Here is a 26,106-nt window from a genome sequence, read left to right on the forward strand (position 1 = left end):
CCTGTGCTTTAGTGAGCCCCTGAGAGGTGAACATTGACCACTCTTATGGCTTCCAGGAAGAAACTCAGTCTCAGTCTCTGTTCTTGCTACGTGATTGCAGAGTCATTTCCCGAACCGCAGCAGCTCAGACAGACCGGTGTTGGGGCGGTGAGGATCCTTCATGATCCTGCAGGCTCTAGATTTGCACCTCCTGCTGAGACATTCTGTATACGAACATTTTTATTATAACACCTGAGTGTAGGGCTGAACAATTTGGAGAAAAATGTTTGATCGCAATTAGTTTGACAGATTGTGGCGGTGCTGTGCTGGTGATGGTCAGCCATTGAACAGCAGCAGAAGACTCTGAAATCGTGGCTCGTTTGGGTTCGGCTGGAGCTTCACGTGCTGGTACAAGTTGGATGTGTTGAGACAGCTCAGCAACAAGCCTTGCACGACACCTTGCTTTATTGGCCGTCTGTATACTCAAATCCAAAACACCTTCCAATTGACAGTGTCCCTGGAGAATATACTACACACAAATGTAATGTTTCACTTGGATTTCACTTGTCTGTTGGCGGGCATTGGCTGAGTCGCATTGGGCCACTTCTGATTGGTAAGCATGACTATGACGAGGAGCACAATGAGAGGAGCACAATAGATTCATTTGCAATACAATAGATGCAGCAGTTTAAAGCTTATTGTACTACACACAAATACCATTACATTATTAAGTTACACTGTTTATAATGACACAATTGTAGTGAATACCTGTTACCGAAAAATATGTACAAAATGTATTCACAAAAATCAAATGGACGTTTTCAAAACAGAAGACAAAAACACCCTTTGAGTACATTGTAGGCATGTGGCTGTGGTACATTGAGCTTCTCTGTTAAAGGTTAGTAACAACAAACTTGGTGTGATGATCAGAACATACTGTGTGTTTTGGTTAAAGGAGCCAAAGCACAAGTTCCATAGCTCGGTCAGACTGGCTTACAATGCTTTTGAAATTTGTCACTTTCACTTTCTTGTCACTATGACTTTCTAGCAATTTAACTGTATTTCTCTTTTCTTTAGATTGAGCACTGAGCTTCTTTTAGCCCCTTCTCTGTCTATAAGAAGTGGTCCTCTGTGTGTGTGTGTGTGTGTGGGGAGGGGTGGTGTATGCGTGCGTGCTTGCGTGTGTGTGTGAGTGTGTGAGATGACCTATTGAAATCATTTCGGTGCAGTGTGCCTGTTACCATGGTAGCGCGGGCTTCTCTCTCTCTCTCGCACTCCTCTCTCTTTCTCTCTTCCCCCCCCGCCCCCCTCCCTTTTCCATTTCCCCTCCACGCCACAGCAGCGGGGTCACGTGACCGCGCTGACGTCAACACTTAGAGGCAGGCGAAGCAGTGAGTTAGTTTTAGCTTTTAACAAACCTCCAGCTAGGACGAGGACCCGCTCGGATCCGTCAGTCGCCGCTAGCTTGCGCCTCACTCCCGCACTCGTCTCCTTCCTCTCCCCCTCCTGCCGCCTTCCACCTCTTTCTCGTTCTCTCATCCTTCTACTTGGTCCTCTCTCCCTTTTTCTTGCCTGTTGCTTCATCTGCTGCTGCCGCACACATTGTTTAGAGGGAAAGTACTGGGTAATGGACTACTGAGAGGCTTGAACAGTACACACAAATTTGCGGTAAGCTTCCTGTGTTTTCTCTTTGTTCGTTTTTCTGTGTTTTTAGCAGCCGGCAGTTGCTTTCAGGGGATTAACAAGTTTTGAGCTTGTGATGATATCTGTTGCATTGCTGTCGGTAACATATGTGCAAAAGGGAAGTTGTGTTTCACAATAATTCACATCAGTTTCAATTAATGCTCACTCTTGGTTGAATTAAGCAAAACGTGAAGGCAATGCAGAGTAAAGACGTGCAGAAACTGAAGCAGGAAATCTCTACAAGATGTGCTGTGGAGAACTAGGTGATCTCTACTTGTGTGTGTGTGTGTGTGTGTGTGTGTCTGTGTGTGTGTGTCTGTGTGTCTCGCAGCATACATAGATCTGTTTTCAAACCCCCTGCAGGAAGTGAGTCAATGGTAAAGGACAGAGAAATCAAGTGTGATCAGTATGGGGGCTATGTGTTGTATGTTCTGTGAAGTTGGAAGTGATGGGCAGCTCCACATGGCTTTTCCTCCCAAAAGCAACGGTAATGTTGGAGGCAGGGGTGGGCTGGAGCTGCTGGCTGTGTCTACCAGAGAGTTATAAGGCAGGGAGGGGGTAGAACAGCTGCCACCTGCCCCCCTCAGAGGGGCTGGAAAGGCCTTAGAGGCAAGCAACAGTCACATCTTAGGTTCTTTAGTCTCACGATGAGTTTGAACTGCTTGATTTTGGAAACAGAACTACCTGCCAATGAGATGAGATTAGTTTCCAAAGCCGTTTAGTTTTTTTCTAGAATTTACTTAAACACGTGTGTAGCTTGAGAGCCTCCCACCCCATCACACACACATTCACACACACTCACACACACACACTACCCCACCTCCCTGCGTGCCTCAGACAAAAGCATGCCAGCCCACATTTAGCCCAAAAAGGCTGGAAGGGAAGAGGAGGGAAGCAAGCCAACTCCAAAATCAGGAAATACAGATAACAAGTAGTTTGGATGTTTGAATAATGTTACTATCCTCTTCTAGAATTCATCTGCTTCGAGAGACTTTATCTCCTTCCTTGCTTAGTAACGCCTTCCACCTCTAACTTAATGTGAAGAAAGTTAAGGAAGCCAGGAGCGTGTAACAAGTCTTTGTCACTGCATCCCAAGTATCCATCTTGAATAGGTCTACTATATAGATGTAATGAACTAGTGGCTGCTATAGGTTCAGGTGCTTCTGTTTGTATATTTACATTACATTACATTGTGATTTAGCAGGCAAAACTGAGACTGAAAATGTGTTTGTATTCAAATGTGTCATCACAAACTGTTTTGGGTGTTCATGTTGATTTTTGTGCAAATCAGATCATGATTAGTGAAGTTCTAGTTGTTTCTATCTTAGCAGCCTATCCAGAGTAGAGCAGAGCTTCAGTGCTGTTTGGTAGTCTTCCTCTCTGTTCATGCGGGATGTGAAGCGCTATTTCTGTGTAAGGTCTTTTTGATGGTCTATGGAAGCTTACGGCTATAGAGCACCCACCCGTGACAGCAAAGTGAAGTACAAACATACACAAGCCCACGCATACACACACAAACAACTCAAGTATTAAGATTTTCAATGTTGTGCATGGGATTATAACACAAAGTTTATAGTAATGCTGATAAGACCGGTTATTATAATGTTTAAGACGACCTGTTGAAGCAACTAAATACCCTATATGGGCTATTGGACTGCAAGCAATTAGAGTCTTATCTCTTTACTGCTATGTGTCTTCCTCTGCGTTTCCCTCCTTTGATCTAATTGGTGATAATTCATCTAGATAATTCTGAAAAAGCCAAGTGACCTCCAGCAAATTAAAAATAATATTTAGTAATTATAACACGATAATATGAAATCAAACCGTTTTTGCAAAGTTACAGTAGAGTTAAAAATGCATGTCTTTGTCCAACATTACATAACTATTGTGTTATTATATATATAATATGTATATAGAAATATGTCAGTGTTAAACAGCTGCAAATGTTGTGAAAGTCTGATGGTGCATCATCAGAATTCCTTCCTGTTGTGAAATGAGTCACAACAGTAAAAGGCCAGTTTGAGTTGGGAGACAGAAAAGAGCATTCGTTGAGCTTTCATCTGTGTGTTCAATACGCAATGTGTTTAAGGATGTGTTCACCGATTACACTGTTGTCTTTTTATGAGTTTGCAGCGCGTGTGTGTGTGTGTGTGCGTGTGTGTGCGTGCGTGTGGCTTTTAGACACTAGTTTTATCTCACATCCTGCAGCAGTGAATGATTTTTGTTTTTCTGAACATGTGCTGGTGCTGTTGTGTGCTTCTGAGCGTTTGCCAGCGTTGGCAAACTGAACCCATTTCAATGGAATTCTAATGCTTAACCATGATATTATTTTTTTATTTCACTGACATTCTACAGCCTCACATCTCACTGCGCATCATTTCAGAACAATTTGCCCCAAGTGTTGCCATTAATAAATGCAGGACAAATGTAATGTAATGGTAAAGTAAAAGTCACTTCACAGTATGCTGCCAGTAATTACTGTGGCTCTTACTTCTTCAGCGTAGATAATAAGCTGCTCAATAATAAAGACGCCATGAATAAATAAATCATCACAATATGGAGAGGGAAGTAGTGGAAAATTAACTTGTATTTGATGCAGATTCCTCTATTTTACATATTAACACACACACACACACACACACACACACACACACACACACACACACACACACACACACACACACACACACACACACACACACACACACATTAGTATGCAGGTGATGGGATGACTGAATAGGACAAGGTGATTAGCTTGCCATTTACTTATCTGGCTTTATTTACACAGACCACATAGCAAAGCAGGCTTTTTTTCCACTTGTTGTCCTTGATAGTGGCCTTAATGTGATCTTCTGCATTTTCACTGTTTTCGCCAGCTTGAAAACATAAATCATAAACTTTTGTTAGTTTAGGTTGTAGCTACAAACTAAAACTTGTATATATTCCACATTTTGTTCTCATCTGGTCTAAAATCACAAGATCTCCAAATGACAGAACTGTATCCATTTTTGTGTAGAACCTTACTTTTAATTTAAAACGTTAATATAATTACTAAAATATGAATTTTGTAAAATTAAAATTGTAACGTCCAGTTTTCTACAATCAGTTATGCAGTGCTTGTGGACATCCAGGGCCTTGTGACCTTCATTTACCTGGGAATAGTTGTGTGCATGTTTGTTTCCCTGCATAGACCGTCGGAGACAGGGCCGTGAAATAGGCAACAAACGGCACCTGTCAATTCAGCTCCACTTTACTCAATTGCCTGTGATGCGAGTAAACGACATTGAGCAGAATGCGGAACTTCTCCATTTCACAATTGTTGGTCGGTAATAGCAAAAATAACATTTAATTTTTAAAGTTTAAAAGTCTTTGTTGTAGTTCTATAATTTCATTCATTTCATCAACATGGCAATAGGCGGGGTACCTTCATTATAAGGCTCAAATATGTCCTGTGGCTCCAGACCGATTTGTTTTGCCCAAAATGATAGTTAAGGTTGCTGACCCCTGGTTTAGAGGGACTATGGGACACTGATGTTGTGTTGCTGGTGTTCACACACTGTCATGTCAACAGAATGGTAGTAATTGGAGCTGTATGTGGGGATATTCCTCAAAAGCACCACAGCGTTTAGGACACTGGACATCATTCGTCCAAGACCATATTGACCTTAGCTCAATATTCAATGAATTTATGTTTTTCCAGAGTTCTCTTATTTCATGAAATTATATGACAAATTGACCATTTTATTTTTGTCCTCATGTCCTTCAGAGAGGAACAGGAACATGCAACAGTTTTGCTGCCAAGTCAAGTAGTGTCCTGTTTCCTGTTGTAGTATATCTAAAGTGATGTAATCAGCTCTTTTGGTAATTGGTTGGGAACTCTGGGTGAATCAAATGTAAGTGATATGAGTTACACCTTTTGAGTGAAGTGAAGGGCTCCTCTCACTCGTACTCGCTCCACTTGTAAGTTGTCCACTCTGCACACATATCCACACTTTTCAAACTCATCATGAGTTTGTCGCTGATTTCTACATGTCTCATATGAATTTGCTTCGGGCTATATGAATTATAGAGATGTATACTTGTGTCAGGACTCACTTTTCGTTGAACTTGTGGAAGATCAGCAAGGGAACTTTCCTGCTGCCAGTGTTGTCAGCTTTCTGTATTTACATGGAGTTCTTTGCTTATTTGAGTGAGGCTCAGTCCTCCTTAAATCGCTTCTCACAGATTAATAGCTTGTCCTTTGTGGTTCAAGAGATACCGCTGAATTGCTGTGGCCTTAAACTTCTTGAATCCAAGTTTGATACACCTAATAGTATTTTGTTATTATTAGCTTGTGCAGTGATGTCAGGCAGAAAGTGTCCTTTTCACTGTTATTTGGACAATTATAGATATGGCAAATGCTTATGTGATGCCTGTTCTTCAATATCCCGTTACATCCTCAGTCAGATCTGGCTTTGTGTATTTATATGTATACTCTGCTCCTAAGCCAATACCTATAGTATATCTGTCTTGCTTCTGTGTGTCTTCTTCACTCTTGCTCTCCTCTGTGTCTGACGATGCCTGCAGTCAGTGAGGCAGACCATCTTCTGCCATCTGTAATAGCTGCACACAGTTTACGATATTTACACCAGGAGAGTCCATCAGAAAACATAATCTGTGCAGCCGCAGAGCTAAGGGACAGCTAATACGCTACATGGCAGAAAGGAGAGTGGGAGGTGAGAGAGGCAATAGGAAAAACGATCACAGAGAAAAGATGTGAGAAAGAAAGCCATGAAAGGAAATATATAGCAAAAAGGTCTTTTTTCTTTTCTTCATAATAAAAAGCAAATAGAAGTATGTTAGAATGATTACTGTTGTAGAAGAAGAAGGATATAGCGAATTATTCCAGGTTGGAGATTCCAGAGTCATGGTTGGAATTTATTGAAAAGTGCAATTCAGTATCGTCCACAAAATAATGAAAATCTATGCCAAACCTACAAATTATATTTCCAAATGGGAGTATATAAATTGAAGAGTTTTGGGCCCAATACAAAACCCTGTGGAACGCCAATCTTTACAGTGTAGTGAGGCGAATTGGGATTATTTAATAAAACAAAGTGGAACCTATTTGTTAAGTAAGATCTAAGCCAGGAAAGTACAAGATTTTCTTGATGATCGAGTTAAATATTGTGATCCACTGTGTCAAAGGCTGCACTTGCATGATCTGATAACGTGGGCAGAAGGGGAAATATTTTCATTGAGTCGAAGAAGGCGGAGAAGGCTTTTTGAGCTGACTTTTTTGATTCTCAAAATGAATGTTAAAGTCTCCTAGTATTTTGATTTTGTCTGCAGGAGTCATACCATGCCTGTGATGAAAGTGGAGAATTTATCCAGGAATTCTATATAAGGGCCAGGAGGCTGTAGATGACTGCAGTGCAGAAGGAGAATTGTTTGCCTACCTTAGAGAGTGTTTAAGAATTAATAACTGGAAAGACGAGAAGTATTGTTGCAACCGTTATCAAGCTCTACGTAGCTCAATAAATCTCTGCTAGGGTCAGAGCGTTGGTGAACTGACATTTCGCTTTTGTGTTTCGTTTGATTTCAGATCACATCCTCTCTCTGTACAGCCCAGCTCACAGTGGCCTTTATCTTGTGTCTTTTGCTCACTTTGATCATCTCATGTGGGAATACCTTGATGATCCCTGAGAGAGAGGGAATGGTGTGAGTGTGATGTAATTTTTATGGATTAAAGTAAATGATCTAATTTGTATGATGGGAGAATTAAGACAGTGGAGCTCTCATCTACTGCCTGAGCCAAAGTCTAACAATGCAAAGCTTTAAAGATGGACGATATTCTCATTAGTATAAGTGAAAGTATTATAGAGTGGTACTTACCAGTGATGGCAGGAGATTCTGCTCCTTCTGCCCGCTTCTGTTTCAATCTTTTTCTTCATATTGGCAACAGCCTTTTCTAAACTTAGTCAGTGCTTTGGTGGGTTAATTTTGCAACAGTAACACCAGTACTTAGACTCCCACATCCTACAATCAGTCACTACATTCAGGTGCACTTGTCCTCACTGTGAATAAGGCCAAGATGTGATTAAGCCTTGTACGTGGATGGAATCAATAGGATTCTGCTGCTCTCTGATGATGGAGCTATGATGGAGCTTCAATGAGGCATTGAAGAAATGCAGAAGGTGACATTTGAATAAGATGCCTGAATAAATGCATTTTCTGTTGCATAATACAGGTCTGGTACTTGGAAAACTCACAAATTGACCACCAGCATCATCTTTAAAAGAGAAAACCAATATTTGGTCCTGGAAGCTTTGTTTTTATAATGTTCACCTTATTGTTTCTTGATTATTAGCATTCTGAGTATAATCCTATTCTTCCATTTATTCTTAACAAGTTGCCATTCTTTCTGCCTCTGTACACATAAAACAGCACTTTCTACAGATCTACAGACAATGTGCACATGCAATACATAAAAGTTCATTAACATAATAATCATAGAGTGAATCATGGTTGTATTTTATTAGTCATAGATGAAAGTAGGATAACTTTGTATAGCAATGATTTCTTCATGCTGGTTCAGTTCCGTTTCCCTCAGTAATCTTAATACTTCAACTTGTTTTCACTTCTTGATACATCCCAGTTCCCTGAGTTCATCCCGACCCCTGACCTTAACTGTGATGTAACTTCCGCACTGTTTGTTATTTTTCCGTGATGTTATATCCTGTGTCTATATTTTGCTTTGACCACAGGAAGTGGAGTTGGCTTTGTTTGTAACCCCGTGGGCACTCTTCAATCAAAATCATCTCAGCTCTGTCCAATTCATATTTTCTCTCTGTTTCTGTTTCTAGTCTCCTCTCTGTCTTTCCTAATGCTCATGGGATGAACAGTGTTAGTGTGCTATCCAAAACTATTGCCTCGTGACTACTTTCTCCATTTGCTGTTATGGTTCTCTCTGCAAACATTTCATGAATTACAGCCCACTCTATACCTTTGCTAGATTTTATATATACATCATCTCTCGTCGTTTCATCCCTCGCACCAGGAAAATGCAGTGTTATTCCCAGCAGATGTTATTTAGTTGGAAACTTTTTCTTATCATCAGTCATGTTTATGGAAAATCTATTTTCAACAGCCAGCAATGTATTGCCTAAAGACATAAAATGTCTGATGATAAATGTAGATGTCGATGGAAAACCACTCTGTCGCTCCGGTTTATCTGTGTTTTATCTTCTGCCTGGAGTGGGATATTTTTTTCTTCATATTTGTACCAAAAAAAACGGAAGTCGGTATTATTCAGTTAAATGAGTGTAACTGAGTACATCCCAGTTTAGCAGTCAAGACAGGCTGCATAGTGAAGCAGAAGAAACTCTGGACTCATAATAACTATAATAACAAACAGACATGTCTTTCCTCTGTACAGTTTCCCCTGACGGGAACCAGGGGTTACTCATCCAACCAATTAACCAGGTCCAGCGTTTCACTGCCAGGCAGGCCGAGTGTTCCCACCGGAGCATCACAGACGGGGAGCCAAACAAATTAGTCACAAACTCAGAATACAAGGCCGGGGTCATTTCCTGTTGGAGAAAGAGGAGGAGAGGAAAAACCGGGTCTCAGCATAGGCATGTAACCAGAGCTGTTTCTCATAAGTTTCGACGAGAAATTTTAAAAGCCCTGACTCAGTTGAGAAAGGAGTTGTGTAAGAGCCATGCAAATTTCTTTTTGAAGTGAAGCACGCATCATTTTTATGGTGGATGATGAAACCGTTTCCTAATGCATTTCCATTTCACCGCACACCATAGTTATGATGAGTGGAGAATTTCTTCAAAATCAGTGTGCCGATGCTTCATCTTCCAGTGTAGATGAGATTAAATAACCTGTAAATTGATTATGAAGATGATTTGTGGAAGTGTGTTATTCTATGTTTCCCACCGCCTTCCTCTTATCCTCCTGAATCAATAGGGATGATGAATCGTTGCCTCCCCTGCCTCTTCCTTCTATCAGGTCTGTTACCATAGCAACCTAATGAAGGCTAAGGGTGCCATTTAAAAGTAAACGGCTGAAAATAAAGACTGTGGGCAGCAGCTAGATAACCACCTAGCAGCCACAATTGATCAAACAGTGTGTGTGTCTGTCAGGTTAGATCTTGATTATTAAGATAAAGGGAAATTAGAAGACAGAATGAAGACCAAGGAGTCAGATCATAGAAATGCTGGCTTTTTTCCAAGTAGTTCAAAGTCATGTTAGCCCCTTCAGCCGGCTACTGCCTGGCAGTCTGCCAGTGTCTGTCTGTGTTTTCCCACCTCCCCACCCTTTGCCACAGCAGTGTCAGGGACTGTGAGGGGAGACGTTTCCCCTGTTTGAGGTCTCTTTGAAATGAAGGCATGTTGCAGGTTTTGAGTTAAAGTTGAGTCATGGCTTGAGATTAGCAGAACTGGGAAGGTAAAATTCAGTGATTATACATTCGTCAGTATTTTCTCATTTTCTCTCTTTGCTCTTTGAAGTCCAAGCAGGAACTGCTGGCATGCAGATTAGTGGCTGGTAGTGCCTCCTAACCATGTCTAAAGATCATTATTGTTGTGATTAATCAGCGCAAAATTAATACCCATATTATTCAGATTAACTTTGCAGCTTTGTCATTTGTAAAAACACAATTTTTTTTACAGTGTCTTGTTTACAGGAAGGATTTTTATCACCTTTACAGACCTGCTAAAAAAAAGTGGGCTGCTGTTGTCGCCTTACATATCTGCGCCCACACAACCACCAAAACACTCACCCACCCACCCTGCAGCCACTGACTCTGTGTGTGTGTGTGTGTGTGTGTGTGTGTGTGTGTGTGTGTGTGTGTGTGTGTGTGTGTGTGTGTGTGTGTGTGTGTGTGTGTGTGTGTGTGTGTGTGTGTGTGTGTGTGTGTGTGTGTGTGTGTGTGGTGTGTGTGTGTGTTCACGCAATCTGCCAAAAAGCTCATCAATGGTTGTAAGTCTTTGCTGAAGGTTGCTATGGTAACTGCTGAGTCTGAAGTGGTTGTGCTTGGGATTACATAAAAAGGAGGGAGAATTAAGATGCCACAAAGGTGGAGGTAGAGGATGAGACATCTGTGAATCATGATGGTACAAATACATTCATGAGGAATTAAAGCACTTTGTATGTGATTGTGGTTAAAGATGGCAATATGAGATATAATAGAAAATATTCATATTTACATAAAGGACAACATAAGCATGTATGCATTGTTAATATTGTTTGTTTAATAAGTGTATGATAATCTTTAATAGTTTCTAAATGCATTTACGATCGTACGAACATTTGTTTCCTCAGGTCAGAATAGTTTTATTCTTTCTGCCTTCGTCTCTACAGCCTCTTCATCTCGCTCTCTGATAACATACATTCACCATTAAACATAATGGTTTTCACATTGAGTGTTTGTCCATAAAGGGTGATAAGTATCTGCAGCTTTGCTGGTGGGTGTACTTGAAAAGGTTAGAAGAATTCATCTGAATGTGAATGTGATCCATAAAAACAGATCCGAATCATAGTCATCATCACATGTGGGCTTGGTTTGACTCCAGCTACTTCCACAGCTGCACTGAAAGGAAGAAATGTTACGTTAAGGTTTTTCTGCGCTGTATGTTCAGGTCTGCAAACTGCTTCGCGCAAGAATAATGGCATGAATTCAATGACACACAAACATTTCTGTTAACGTGTAGACAATGGAGCTGGAACAATGTCTCACATGAGCACTCTTAAACTGATTCAGGTCATTGACAGCAAAGCTTGCACACGCTAAAAGCCAACAGCATGAAAACAAATACTGCAGTCAGATGCAAAGAATAGTTAACATGGTCCTCCTACATACATTCATACAAACTCAAGTATCAGCTTTTACATTCAAGCAAAAATGAATCTTTGAGCAACAGCCTTGTTTAAAGGTTGAGAACTTTGCCATGTACAGTATGTTCATATTATCATTGTTGGTTATGGTCCTCATGTTTTCCATTCTGTTACTCGAGGTTGCCGACGTCATCTTCTCTTGTTTCTATTGACACATTTACAGGCGGATAATTATTGCTCTCTATTACCATATCATTTCCATGGAAAACATTATCGATGCGCTGTTTGAATGTTAGGCACTCTCTGTTTTGCTCAGAATAGATAATAGTGCTAAATGAACAAAGGGGAGCCTCAAAAATAGAGCATTGCTAAAGTCATTGTTCCATTCATGATGTGTCTCAGTATGTGATTACGGTACACCCCTCGATTTTGATTGAATCCCACAGAGATATGTTCACAGTTTCCATCATGATGTTTACCAATTATGATGAAGTTGTTCTGCAGCATTAATTACCTGGCTGCTTATGTTTTTGGGCACAGCTTGATCTGTGGCGTTTCCATCAGGCTCTGAGCGTAGATAATGGGCAGCGTCTCTTCTCAGTAGCCTTGAATGGACTCGTTGATACATTTGCTTTATACACTAATGTACTTACTCACCTTTACAAATTTATATGAGTCTCACTTTGTAGTAGTAACCTTGACAACAGGAGGACTAGATTGCAAGAATGCGGAGGAGTGGTAGAGTATTTAGGGCCTTGATAGTTGGTTTTGAACATACAAATGAGTCATTTCCTGACACTGAAGGGTCAAGGTAAGGCCAGCAGAGTTCTGTGTACAGGCCAAACTGGCTGGATGCATGCAGTGTAAACTCTTTGCACACACTGGTTTCACTGGAGCTCATGGATCAGTTACTTCATATGTGTATGATTTAGTCTCATATTTAGATAGCTGGTGTGAACTCATAAGCCAGTTCCCCCCAGGATTTCATGATTTTTGTTGATATTTGGGATCAAATTCACGGACCTTTCTGCAGTTATTTCCTAAATGTTTTCGCCAATCTTTCTTCATCAATCACAACTTTTACACATTTTATTTATATCCACACATTTTAGGTCTATATGCCAACCAAACACAAACAATATGCACAGAACAGCCTTTATTATCTTTTGTCACTAGGCATTATCACATTATCAACATTCTCACCCTCATCTAATGTCAACATCATGTAGTTTAGATAAACAAATTTACCTAGATCAATACAATTTTTTTCGATATTATTTATGTAGGTATTAAATTATTTATTGATTAAATCCATTGATTTATTGCTCACACATCATCTCTTTTCTATTCCTTAAATCTGCTTTAAGTGTCTGTAATTAATTACATATGACAAGTGTTGCTTTTGGCCAACTACAGCAATGAAACTGTGAAATTTAAACTTTAAAATCTGGTTTAAAAGTCAAATATATGACTGCAGTGTTCCTTTGTAATACCAGTCTGAATCAAATTGTTTACAGCGGTCTTTATGATGACTTGACATCAAGATCATTATGGTTTACTGCCAAATTATTATTTTTCATTTTTCATGAATGTGCAATCCCTTGTAAACACTGCAAAGAGTATTATAAAGCTTGACCCGTCTCTTAAAGATATGAAGCACAAACACTGATAAGATGTTCTAGGAAGAGAATGAAGAAATGGTTCCTCAAGAGACAGTGTTTGAATTATGTTTGTTGAAGGGCTCAGCTTAAATACCATTTGACTACAGCCCCTTTCCATCATTGTGCATCTAAGCCTTAACTTAGTGTGTGTGAAGAGATTTTATAGACTAGTTAAATCTTCGCTGGGTATTTGGCACTGTAGTTTCTTGGAGCTGTCTGTTTTGTTTTCCATGGAAAGTTCCATTAGTTTGTAAAAAAAGGAGTGTTTTTCATTCACGTAAACAAAGTCTTGCTCCCATCATTATGTTCTTACCTCAGTAAGGCACACTGAGGACAAGGCAGTCAGTGTTGGGTTATGTAGCTGATGCGTATAAAGGGTACAGGTAGTCAGCTGGTCAGCTACTAGATGCTCAATTTTGGAGAGGAAAGGGAAGTTGTCAATTGGTGTGTAAATGTCTGGAGCTAAAGACCTTTTCTTAACAAAGGTCTGATATCGGCTGTTTTGAAAGCAGCAGGCACAACTCCCATGGAGAGTGACTTATTTATAATACAAAGCCGTTAGACTATCCAGCGAGAGCTCATTAGGATTTAGACAATTTAGAGCTTGCAGTAGTTCCACAACAAGCTGACTAACAATGCTGGGATTTATAATATGGCTGATGAAAGTATTGGTTTTGCTTTTGTGGCAGATCAGTGCATCAATGTGAAAGATGATAAGGGAATGATCTGGTAACGAAGGCAGAGCAGGAATTATTTTCACACTGGTTATGCCAAAATCACAAGCCAATACTAAATCAAGTGTGTGATCACCTCTGTGAGATATCTCTGGGACATATTGGGAGAAACCCACTGAGTCCATGAGGGTGCAGAAGGCTTTTGTGAATGGCTTCTCAAAAGCAATGTTTAAGTCTCCTAGTATTGTGATGTTTCCTCAGATTACTTAAGCATTCACCATGACTTTAAGATAATCAGCTATCCACACCAACAACTCATTATTGAACTCATTATTGCTGGCAGATAAAACATTGAACAACATACTGACATATTGTTTCTCTCTTTTAATAGAAATAATTTTATTTCTCATTCACTGCTTTGGGAGTCGCTGAAAGCATTCCGTAGAGGACTAAATGATATCTTATCCTCCCACTCTAATAACAATCACAGTATCAGGTTGACAGAATCCTCAGCTGTCATCACCACTGTGATGGACAATGCGCATCTGATCCCTCCCCAGAACCTTATAAGACGCGTCTTAATCTTCAGACCGTAATCACTACCAAAAGTGCTACGACTACCTGGAGTACTACTATAAACCCGAGGTAGCGATTATGAGGATGGCGAAAAAGCTAACGGTTTATTAGCCAATAAAAATGTCATTCCACCTCTCCCCAAATTAGTACTCATTCTAATACCAATGCTATGGACCCCGTGGAAATAAATGTTTTTATTCTTCCCTGTACAAATCTGAATTTCCTACAGAGATGAATCGGTACCTTGCCGATCTCAAAATCCCAAACATTGATGCCAACAGTGCAACAGCTCTGGATGCTTTACCTCCTCCTTCAGAATACTCTCCTCAAAGAGAAAACCTTCTCTATTCTCTCTTTTACTGACTCTCGCTTCTCTTTTTCACAGCTGTGAGCTAAGTGATTGAAAGGACCGACAGACATGGGAAAGCAGAACAGCAAGCTCCGTCCTGAGGTGATGCAGGACCTCCTGGAGAGCACTGACTTCACCGAGCATGAGATTCAGGAGTGGTACAAGGGCTTCCTGAGGGACTGCCCCAGCGGGAACCTCTCCATGGAGGAGTTCAAGAAGATCTACGGTAACTTCTTTCCCTATGGCGACGCTTCAAAGTTTGCTGAGCACGTCTTTCGCACGTTTGACGCTAATGGTGATGGGACAATAGACTTTCGGGAGTTTATCATCGCCCTGAGTGTAACATCACGTGGTAAACTGGAGCAGAAGCTGAAATGGGCCTTCAGTATGTATGACCTGGATGGGAATGGGTACATCAGCAAGGCTGAGATGCTGGAGATTGTACAGGTGAGTGTGCATGTAGGAAGACACACACACTCCCACACACACACACACACACACACACACACACACTAGTTAACACTGGCCAGGGCTGGGATTGTGAACTGTTGCTGCATCAATCGTTATTTCACTGTGTCCATAACACTCTTTTTATGAGACCAGGAAAAAAACAGGCAGGCATGCTAGGAAAAGTTTGAAGTGGATTATTTATGGTACAGGGAGTCACTGGAGGTCGAAGTACAGGGGGTAGTTTTGAAGTACAGTACAGGGGTGATGTGGTCTCTGGTGCGGGATTTCTTTTTTATTTGTTGAATATTTTTATTGAAGAAAGCATTTGACAAGACAATAAGCATACAGTTGGGTTAGGGTTAGCGAGGTGGAGAAACAAGAAAGAAAGAGAAAAACGAATGAAATATTGATAGGGACCTAGGACGGTGGCAGAGTTCTGAATGTATTTATTTTTTCAGAGCTGCCATGAAGTTGCTGTTGCAATGTTGCACACCCAACTATTGCAACAGCACCTTTATGGCATCAATGCTCGGATGAGAGAATCCTTGATCAGTAACACCTGTAACAGTGATCACCAGTGGCTGATCATGTAGTGAACTGCATTAATTGGAAAGTTCTTAACAGTCTCCTAATTTGTCCCCGTCTTACATTGTGTCTTAAGTAGTCTATTTATGCATGCACATATTGTGAAGAACATATATTAGCATTTTTGTACAGGGTGCTTGATTTGCTCAGTTTTGTTTTATAGTCCACAAAAAGGAAACTGTGTAGCAGATTGTACTCAGCATTTGACCCTTCCTCTCTTTCCAGCACTTTATTGTTTAAATACCCATTGGGCAAGGCAGTCTTTCAAACATCCTTAGGGCTAGGCTTACATTAGTGCTTAGTCTGTTAGAAAGAAGATGAAATGGAATCAATCATTTAACTCATTTTTAGAGGAGCGGTCATTTATTTCTTTGTTTCTATAGTGTAGATAGTCATTTGTCTCACTAGAAAAGGTAAACAGGTCCATGTTGTGGGGTGGCGGTAGCTCAGTCCATAGGGACTCAGCTTGGGAACCGGAGGGTCGCCGGTTCGAGTCCCGTATGGACCAAGAAAGTGGACTGGCAGCTGGAGAGTTGCCATTTTGCCTCCAGGGCACTGCCGAGGTGCCCTTGAGCAAGACACCGAACCCCTATCACTGCTCCACGGGCGCCGTATAATGGCTGCCCTGCATCCCCTCTGTGATGCGTGTATTTGTGTGTGTGTGATATGAGGGGGTGCAAGATAAATTTCAATTGCATGTGATTTGCTGTGAATTGCATGCAAAATGACGATTAATAAAAGTATATAATAAAGTATCTTAAATCTTAAATCTTCATAAGGATCAGAGGGCAGGCGACCGTGAATACGTGACATCCGTTTTCTCAGCCGCAATGCAGTGCACGGCTAAGATGGAATGGGGCTGACATTTCCTGAACAAGTGTTGAGCATGGAAACAGTCTCTGCGTGCGCAAAGTAGAAGGATTGTGCGTGTGTGCCTGCGCGTGTGTGTGTGTGTGTTTGTGTGTGCGCGCACATCTGCCTGACCCTTATTGGATGGTGTTATATCTTTTTACTTATGGTTTATTGGCCATGATGCAGCTCATTTCTCACAGTAGGAGAAATTGTTTTGGTTAACTGTACCCTGTGTTGTTATTGAATATCTTTACGCTGGTCTATACTTTCTGCTCCATGTGTGAGCTTCATCCATTTTTTTTAAATTGCTCACTTCTTTGAGTCAGCTGTGTTGACAGTGTTTTAGGTGAGGGAACACATTTACATCAAGACACAACTCCTGATTCAAAGTCATTAATTATTACTATGAGTTAATTATTAACAAGAGTGAGCAGGAACTCAAGAGGGGGTGATAGTTCCAACTCTTTATCTGGCAAATGCATTCCAGCTGTATAGATTGTATTTACACCTCACCGTGTGAATGAGATTACCTCTGTATGTCATCTGACATGTTGGATTGCATTCCAAACACAATGCATGCTGAACACATATGCACCTTTATCACCTTATCTGGATTACATATGTGGAACTTTAATGCAATGTGTAAATGGGGCCTAAAAGACTAATGACATAATCTTTCCAATTTTAATTAAATATTTGAGTGTGTTTTTTGTTATCAAGCGATTGTGTGTGTTTCCCATCAGTTAGGTGTTGTGTGTGTGTGTGTGTGTGTGTGTATGTGTGTGTGTGTGTGTGTGTGCGTGTGCGTGTGCGTGTGCGTGTGTGTGTGTGTGTGTGTTTAGGATCCAAGAGTACCATTCACCGAATAGGGGCCTACACCAAAGAGACTCTTTACATTTCACACACATCTGTTCAAATAAATAATTGTAAGCTCTTCCAATTCTCTGAGTCTTCATGGTAGAAACTCTGTTACACTCAGTGCACAGTATCATTTGTCATAGTTGAGGTACAGTTTGTTATTGTAGAGAGGCAAGTCTATCTCAGTTTTCCTCACTCCATTATTTTCTCTCTCAGACACAAAATTGTACACATTTTCAAACACACACACACACACACACACACACTGTATTCAGTGACAAACATGCCTATCTACCCCCTCTTTCCATTTGGCTGACTGACTCATCTGATTCAAAACCACCCAACTTGGGCTTAAGACAGAACTGACTTCTGACAGATACTAACATAAATTTAAAAAAATATTTTACCTACAACCTATTTTACCTTTTTGCCATCGGAGCAATATGATACCAGGTTTTAGTATTTGTTTACTGCTTCAGCTCGCTGTTTATTCCTTTCTGTCCACTGACCTGTTGTGATTGTGGACAGTACTTACCAGTGCTTCACCCTAAGCTTACTAAAGCTCTCTCTCGCAGAAGATCTGTAAATACTGCTGATGCTCATAATTGGCCTTGCTGTGGGAGTAATTGAAGGAGATAAATCACAGCCAACCTGGCTCATCTTCATCTGATGGTGATAAATCCAGAAAATGGGAGAGATAAAATCTTCTCATCCGCTAATCAAGAGTTAATGTCTATCCTCTATGTACCTTCCATCTGAAACAATGTTATTATCTGAGAACACAAGCACAGGGGGAAGTTCATTGTCTGGAAAAGTGAGGGAGTGAGCGTTTATCCTGGTAATTTACAGAGATTGATCAGAAAAGCAGGATAGATTAATATATCACTGCTCAGACACGTTCAAACACAATGAGAAAGTATATTCATCATGGCAGTGACGATGAAGTGAGACAGGGTGTGTGTGTGTGTTTGTAAGGCTTTTTTGTGTTTATTACTGTAGGACCACTCAAAAGCTAATCCTTTCTCCATACAACAAGTGTCTCCTCTGTATATCTCTCTGTCACTCCCACTCATAGGGGCCAGGTAACAGTGGCTTAGTAGTTCTCCCGGTCTTTCTTCACTTATCCATTGCTCTGGAAGTTTCCGGATCCAACTGATGGGTGTTCAAGTTGCATCATGAATGTGAGTCACATGAAGTATGAACTTCATCTGAACCCCTAATTGCTCCTGATGTGCAGGTTGGCCTTACATGCCCCTTCAATCGGTTAATGTGAGGTGTATGTAAAGTCAATTTACCATTTTTAGCATAAGGGCAGAACCGTATTTTTTCTTTAGCGAAGTAGAACATAAGAAAATCATATATTTTGTTTTGGCTTCTTCAGCCTTGACTGAAATGATGACAGATATTAAGTGTGGCCGTGGGCTTTCCTCAGCTCCACTGTGACCCAGGAATTGAGCAGGTCCACAACCAGCACCTATTTAAAGCTCTAACTGCACTGTAATCACAATCACCCCTCGTCTGTTCACACGGCAGCACCCTTTCCCCTCAAATCCACCTACTTATTAGAGAAAGAGTGGGCTGTGTTTCACTGTTTTTGCCAAACAGCCTGCAATGCAACAGGGATCCAAAGAGACACAACACTGACAAATAGGCTATGAGTGATAGTGTGCATGTTTGTGTGCCTCCACCCCTCTCTAACTAAGCCACTACCAGATAATCACAGAACTTGGATGCAATGGAGCAAATTGAAATGTTTGGACAAATTCTCATCTATGTTGAATGAGTGTAAAGGGGTTTTTTTTTGCTGACGCCAAAGAATCACTACGGTAACAACCACTGTGGAGATTCTGACTCACCCATGTTTTTGTCTGCCTCTCTTTATAACACAGCAGAATAAATCCTGTGTCTATTAGAAAATAAATCACATAGAATACTGCATAAAGGGGTTCTACTACCGACTGGGGTGACAAATTGAAGGGAAAATCAACATAAAGTAGGGGGCACTCCTGAGCAACCTGTGGAGTAGGACGTGTGTCTCCCGCAGAATCCGATCCAAATTGTTATTCATCTGTGCTTTTTGATAATTTTTTTGTACTGCAAATATCCTATCATGAGTTTTGTGCTGACTATAAGTTTTAGATGTGGTTAGTGAGATAGTTCAGTTAAGTAAAGTGGCGGTTGAGCCGGTGTGTGGTGTCCTGTGTAATGTTCGTAACAAGGTGTTTGATGGCCCTTCTGTTGAGTTCTGAAAGGTTTGGTGTGGGTAGACCTATTGTCTTGGCAGCAGTTTTGACCCAGTTTATGACAGAGAGCATGTTTAAAAGCAAGTGGAACAATACAGCAGGATGGGTAGCAATACTTTGATACAACAGTAGGAGGAGATAGTTGGTAACATAGTGTTGAGTTTGCAGATGGCTGATAGTCTTTGGTGGCTTACTCTTCTGGGTAAAGAGGTGGTGGGTGAGGGGCTGATGCAGTCAATGGCCACAGTATAGAAGAGTGTATGTTAGATCAATTGTGTTATGTAGATCAGTCAGGGGGCTTGGACCCCTTTCAAACTTTCATGCAAGTCTAGTTGGGGTTTTTTTCTGTTCTCTTTCTTTTCCTCTCTATTTGTCCCCTTTCTCTTTTCATACACGTGTAATATCTGTGTTACCTAGTATACAATTGTCAATACTTATTATATACGTTTTATACTATCACTTTTATCCCCTTTACTATCATTCTTTTCCTTTTATTTTTATGGCTAAAAAACAGAACCAAAATCCTAATATCTCTAACTGCATGCTCATTGTTACATCACCTGATACTGTCTTTAATAATAAAAACAGTATGCCACTGCCACAGTAGTTAATGTCTTAGTAAGGGTTGACTGATCTTGAATGGTTATTATCACCAGATCTCAACCCATCTGAACACATAACAGAGATTACAACTGATCTGTCAGTCAGCACCTTCAACCACTGTCATCAAACAAAAAAGGAAAGGATTATCTAAGAGATGAATCATGTTTCATCCTTCCAGTAGAGTTCCACGTCCAGCTGCGCTGAATTTCTTCTTCTTTCTATAATCTGGCCGTCTCCCACCTCACTGACCACCTTCGTTGACACAACCCTTCATGTTCTCTTTTGCCTGATTGCCTGCATTGATTGCACCTCCGTCAGTCTAACCCAGACTTATCACACTCTCATACTTTTAGCCTGATGCTGTTCATCCTCATTCAGTTCGATAAGTCTCGTTAGTGTTTTCACCTCATCTGTTTTGTTGTGAACATGGGAATCCACTGAGCTTAAACACTATGTATCAAACATTGTTAAAAATCATCATTCAAAAATGGCCAAAAAAGTTTGAATGTCCATCATTTTATCTCAGTCATTTTCTTCCTTTTGCAGGCAATCTATAAGATGGTGTCTTCTGTGATGAAGATGCCTGAGGACGAGTCAACACCGGAGAAGAGGACAGAGAAGATCTTTAGGCAGATGGACACCAACAGAGATGGTAGACACCTACTGACGTTTACCTTTTATAGGAGCAACAATGACTCAAATATGTGGCGGCACAATGAAAGGGGAAAATAGAACAGGGAGAGGGGAGTGATGAGTCTATATTGTTATGATGGGGACCGAAAATACAATGGAATACAGTGTGTGGGTGGGTGTGTGTGTGCCTGTAGTCTGAGCTAAAATATGAATACTTTGAATGAATGTATTATCAGTGGGCCTTGGTTCCTTTCATGCCTCATCCTCTCCTGTACAACATAGTGAAATTGCAGGTTAATGTGTCTTTTCCACATCCAGGTTTGGGTTCTCTTCATTTGTATTTCTCTCAGTCCTTCTTTGTCTGCTGGTTCTGTACTAAAGTGAAATATAAACTTAGATATCTCTCCTCCTGGTTGTAGGTAAACTGTCTCTGGAGGAGTTCATCAAAGGAGCGAAGAGCGACCCGTCCATTGTCCGCCTGTTGCAGTGTGACCCAAGCAGCGCTGGACAGTTTTAAACCCAGGACATGAACACAACCTGTAAGACTCACATCTTTATACACTGTCTTTTAACTCTAGGATGTACTATCAACAGCTGCAGTTTAGACCTTGTTGTGTGAATGCTTAGTCATTTGAGTTGTATGAGCCAAATCATGAGTCAGACTATGTGCCTGTGTAGCACTTCTCAGGAGTCTGGGGCTTTTTGATGAGAAATAAACCAGTTTGAGTTCACGTCTCTCATGTTGTGTCAGAATAGTTTCAATGTAGCACATGATCACCAATGAGGCAATTGGTGCTGGTTTACCTTTTGATGTTTCTCTCTGTGTGCAGCGCTTCTTCGGGTGACTCCAATGGCCCTTATCTTCCACTATGGAGCACACTGATGATGAAGACTGAGAAGCTGGTGACGATGAAGAAGACGGATGCACTGAGGACTTCAAAGGGTACAAGAGCCACATCGTTCAGTCACCCCCCCCCCCCCCCCAACACTCCAAACCCCGCTGCAGAGACTAAACCTGAAGGCTTTCCCAGACCTTCATCAGGTTATGTACCTCCATTTAATTGACAGTGGCCCCTCAGTTGTCCCATGGCTGTGTTGGAGGTCCATATTGTGATGTATATACAGTATAAACTGGAGTTTCTGTTTCAGTGTCTTTGCTTGGCTCTCTGTGCCCTGCGAGGCTCCAGCTGGTGAAACACAGACCCTCCATTACTTGAGTGTCTGTAATGAGACAACAGGACAGACGGACAGAGAGAGAGAGACACGTTGGACATACTGTAGATGAGATAATTAAATCTGCAGAAGGGATATGTAAAGTTTGTTCTTCGATCAGACTGAGTACTGCTTATAGTGTCCTTTTTTTCTACTGTGAGAATGTGTCTGTGTGATTGTCCTGTATATTGATATTCTGTGCTGGGACAAAACAAAGATGTTATATTATGCTCCACTGCATATGCAACACAATTGGTCCTTAAATTTAGAAAAGTCTCCCAGACGCAAAGAAGGATGAAACATGTCCTTTTGATCCGTCATCAGTTCTTATTTTGAGGACATTTATAGGGCTGGCCCCAATTTACCATTTTAATAAATTTGAGTATTTGCTTATTCAGCAGACGAGTATTCGGATATTCTGTGGCCAAAGCTGTTACAAACATAAATGGCATAGTCATATCCAGCAAGTGGCGGCATTACATCAGTTATTAAGGCCTTTACATCTACTGCACAAACCAACTTTTCAACAAATCTTAACAAATACAAGCTGAGCTCTCAGTGTGCACAGTGCTGCCACACTGTCTTCTTTCTACTTTAGTGTCCACTGGACTCGGCTCCGCCCACCATTGGTGTTCACCGATACACAACGTAGATGTGTGATAGTAATAGAGCATTACACACGATTCTTTACTTCTAGGTCCAAAGTATATCAGGATTACATAGAATGCTGTCTATCAAAGTGTCCATAAAGAAAAAGAGAATATTCCTTTTAGTCATTTTATAGTTTGAATTGGACTCTGAGTGTAGGGGCTAGACTTAGACACGTAACACGGAGAGAGAATTTGAAATAGAAAGATCTGAATATAATGCAGATACGTTAAGATTGACCCACATTTGTACAGAAGAAGAAAATGTTCCGAATGTTCAGCCGAAGTTACAACAGAACAAATGTGAAATAATCAAAGTTGCTCGTTGAAGCTGTTTGAGGGGAAATCAAGCATGCAAACCAGTTCCTGTTTGATATTGATTGTGTGGAGAACGCACAGTTTGTTTGAATTTTGCTTTTAGATGTTTTGAAAAGCCGCATGTTGACTCTGAGTTATAATATGCATGTGACATGTGCGCATGTGTGTTTAATTAAGTTTATAGATATATCAGTGGCAAGCGGTTCACTAGCTCTGTGCTCGTATCATCATTATGACCACCAACAGTCAGTGTTATTGACGGCGTACAGCCGGGCAGAGCTGGAAGAGAATGATTCATAGTCATGTGTTCATAGATGAGTAGAGAGACGTAGCCCACCATGCACAGCCATCAGCCCACAGGCACCGTTTATGGAAACACTGTCGGTTTTCCTCGTCGTTAGTGGAACTCAACTGATTGTCCATATGTGTGATGTCATACCTATCATTTTACACAAAGGTCATTGATGCTGTCTTCATTTGTTTCCTAAAAAGCTGCACTGTAAACTACAAGCGTATGCAGGTAGTCAGCTGTTGGTACTGAGTAAACTCAATTTCATACAATTCAAAATGACTTATTATTTAACAAATTACTGGACCCAAAATTTAGACGGTCCCTCCTTTGGTAAAACACTTTCAGAACTTTTTGAATAATCATTTTAGCAAACAAACCAACCAATTGACACAGATTAAACCTCAACCTTCCTGTTAGAGGTACAAAATAATGCTACACATTTTTGTATTGTAAAAACTTGACATTTTTTGTCAAATCTGTAAACAGGTTGTGTTTATTGTTCCTAGAATAAGAGGAACTCAAACAAAATGTGTTTGTTTTTACGAATTAAGTAGAAAATCAAGAACTTTCTAGGGTCAATATGTTAAATAATAAACAGGTATCATCAAGTCAGTCAGTGATTTCATTTGCAGCTGTTTTGGAGTTTGTGAGATCACCAACTTTTCACCCTGAGTGTGAAAGGAGGTTTCACACAGTGCAGCTTTTTGGTGACAAATGGGAAAAAAACATTTCAAACCTTGGTAAAATGCTTTTCTACTCCGGAGACATTAGAGCAGGTGTCTCACAGCCATCACAGCACAAACAGGAACGCTTTAAAAATCCAGATGAAGTCCGACTCTGTCCCTCATTCCCTCCTGACACTCTGAGTTACCACAGAAACTCTCAAAAAGACAAAATGTCCTCGCTGTTTTCCACTCGGTCCCTGTGAATGTAATTGCGCCTCTCAGGGCTCAAAGTTATCACATTGTTTTTCAATTAGAAAAGCTTTGAATGTTGTTCTTGAATAACTGCTGTTTTTGTAAGAAAAAAATAATAAGGCAGTCAAACACATGATCACAACTACTGCAATGATACTGTCACAACGTACTGCTTTTATTGTATTACCATATTTTTTTAAAGCTGCATCAGGTGTAACATTTCTGTTAAAGACTAAAGCATTTTGTGGTAAAGTGCCAAATAAATACAAAAACAGTATTGTATAAATTTATACTGTACAATTGTTATCTGTTGAACAATTTGTAATTGTTGCATTTTGTAGGTTTTGTATCGTTTCCTGTATTTAGTGACTGCTGTTTTTTTGAACACAGGATTTTTGTTTTTTGGTCATCTTCAAAAAGCAGGAATTAAATTTCCAATTTTTTGTGTGTAAGCATGGACTTCTGTTTTATTGTGTCATATTTATGTGTTTAGAAGTATTTCCATGTCTGATTTGGTCGACTGTCTTTGCTCTTTTGACGCCTACGGACCAAATATAGTCAAAGCCAAATATCTCCAGAATGATACAACTTACAAAAAAGCTATCTCAGTGAGCTTGTTCAGATGTAAATGACCTGATAATCATGAGAATTTGTAAAGTCACCTTCCTTAAGAAGATCTGATCTGATTCACTTGCAAACTACAAAACCTGGACTCTGGACAAACACCTTGTACTTGTACTCGTGTAACCAGGCAGTAAATTCAGGTACAACATGTTGTCACCATGATTGACAGAGGTGAATTACTAATTAAAGCTTTCAGGCCAGTTCAGAACTTAGTGTATTCCTACAGTCATCCACCACAAGGCTTGCAGCTTAAAACATAAATGATGGTTAAAAAGGGTGTGTACAGTATGTTGACCTTACAAATGTCTTACTCTTCAAGTTACAGTGCACACTTACATAACAAGTTCTGTTTACAATGACATAGTAGTAAAGGTCGCTCTACTTGTATAAACCAGGTGAGAGAAAGTAAACCCACCAATGCTGGTTGGTGTAAGAAAGGGTAGGAAAACATTTCTGGGTCAATCGTCCTCACTGAGCAAACTAAGTGTACATCTTTCCTGATCAGCAAAATAACTCATAACACACGTAAGAATGAGGACGTAAAGACTCAGGTCAGACTTTTTATTGAGTCAAACAGAGCTGAAAGATCAGACAGATAATGGGACATTTGTTTTAATTTACATTTTTACATCAATAAAAAGCCTTATTACATGAGAAAATACTATAAATGCATATACTAGTGTAGACGGATAACCTGAACAAAATTAGGAGATATATTTCGGATGATTTTCCAAAAGGACAAGAAAATTGCCTCCTTTGAAACGACATTTTTACAGGCAAAAAATGTCAAATTGAAATGATGATTGTGCTCTCTGCCCCTTGTTATTTTCCACGCTGGTGGAAAGGACTGAACATGCCGTTTCTCTGGATTTTAAGAGCGTCAAAGATTTCTTCAGTTCTTTTTGCTGGAAGGAGCTCACTGTGAACTGCTTTCATCCCTTATTACAGACAAGAACACTTCATAATCAAGCTATCCTAGAAATGTCTTAATACATCATTAATACCTTTCCCCTTGTGTGGTTTACAGGTGCACTGCTTGAAACTCTAGTCTATACCAACATAAAGCCTAGTCTAAATATCTCATATATGGTTGATCTCTGCCCACTGGCTCCTCACTGGAGGCAC

General features: G+C 40.4%; 1 protein-coding gene across 3 annotated transcripts in view; it reads left to right on the forward strand.

Annotated features, from left to right (window-relative positions):
* The window catches only part of ncalda (neurocalcin delta a), a 37,299-nt gene extending 12,490 nt beyond the window's left edge, over nucleotides 1–24,809 (forward strand). Inside the window, exons 2-6 of one of the 3 annotated variants that reach the window (XM_076160689.1) lie at nucleotides 14,784–14,973; nucleotides 15,058–15,194; nucleotides 20,885–20,990; nucleotides 21,391–21,510; nucleotides 21,802–24,809. In XM_076160689.1, coding sequence (XP_076016804.1) covers nucleotides 14,817–14,973; nucleotides 15,058–15,194; nucleotides 20,885–20,990; nucleotides 21,391–21,488 — 498 coding nt within the window. In that variant the 5' untranslated portion in view covers nucleotides 14,784–14,816 and the 3' untranslated portion in view covers nucleotides 21,489–21,510; nucleotides 21,802–24,809. Of the gene's footprint in view, nucleotides 1–1,366; nucleotides 1,648–14,783; nucleotides 15,195–20,884; nucleotides 20,991–21,390; nucleotides 21,511–21,801 lie in introns of those variants that run through there. The other 2 variants (XM_076160688.1, XM_076160687.1) reach the window with 2 other exon arrangements.
* Nucleotides 24,810–26,106: the final 1,297 nt, after the last annotated feature.

This window comes from Genypterus blacodes, unplaced genomic scaffold, assembly GCF_046128005.1.
Source record: "Genypterus blacodes isolate CSIRO-AG114 ecotype Tasmania unplaced genomic scaffold, CSIRO-AGI_Gbla_v1 ptg000107l_1, whole genome shotgun sequence".
In the NCBI taxonomy this organism is placed as follows: domain Eukaryota; kingdom Metazoa; phylum Chordata; class Actinopteri; order Ophidiiformes; family Ophidiidae; genus Genypterus; species Genypterus blacodes.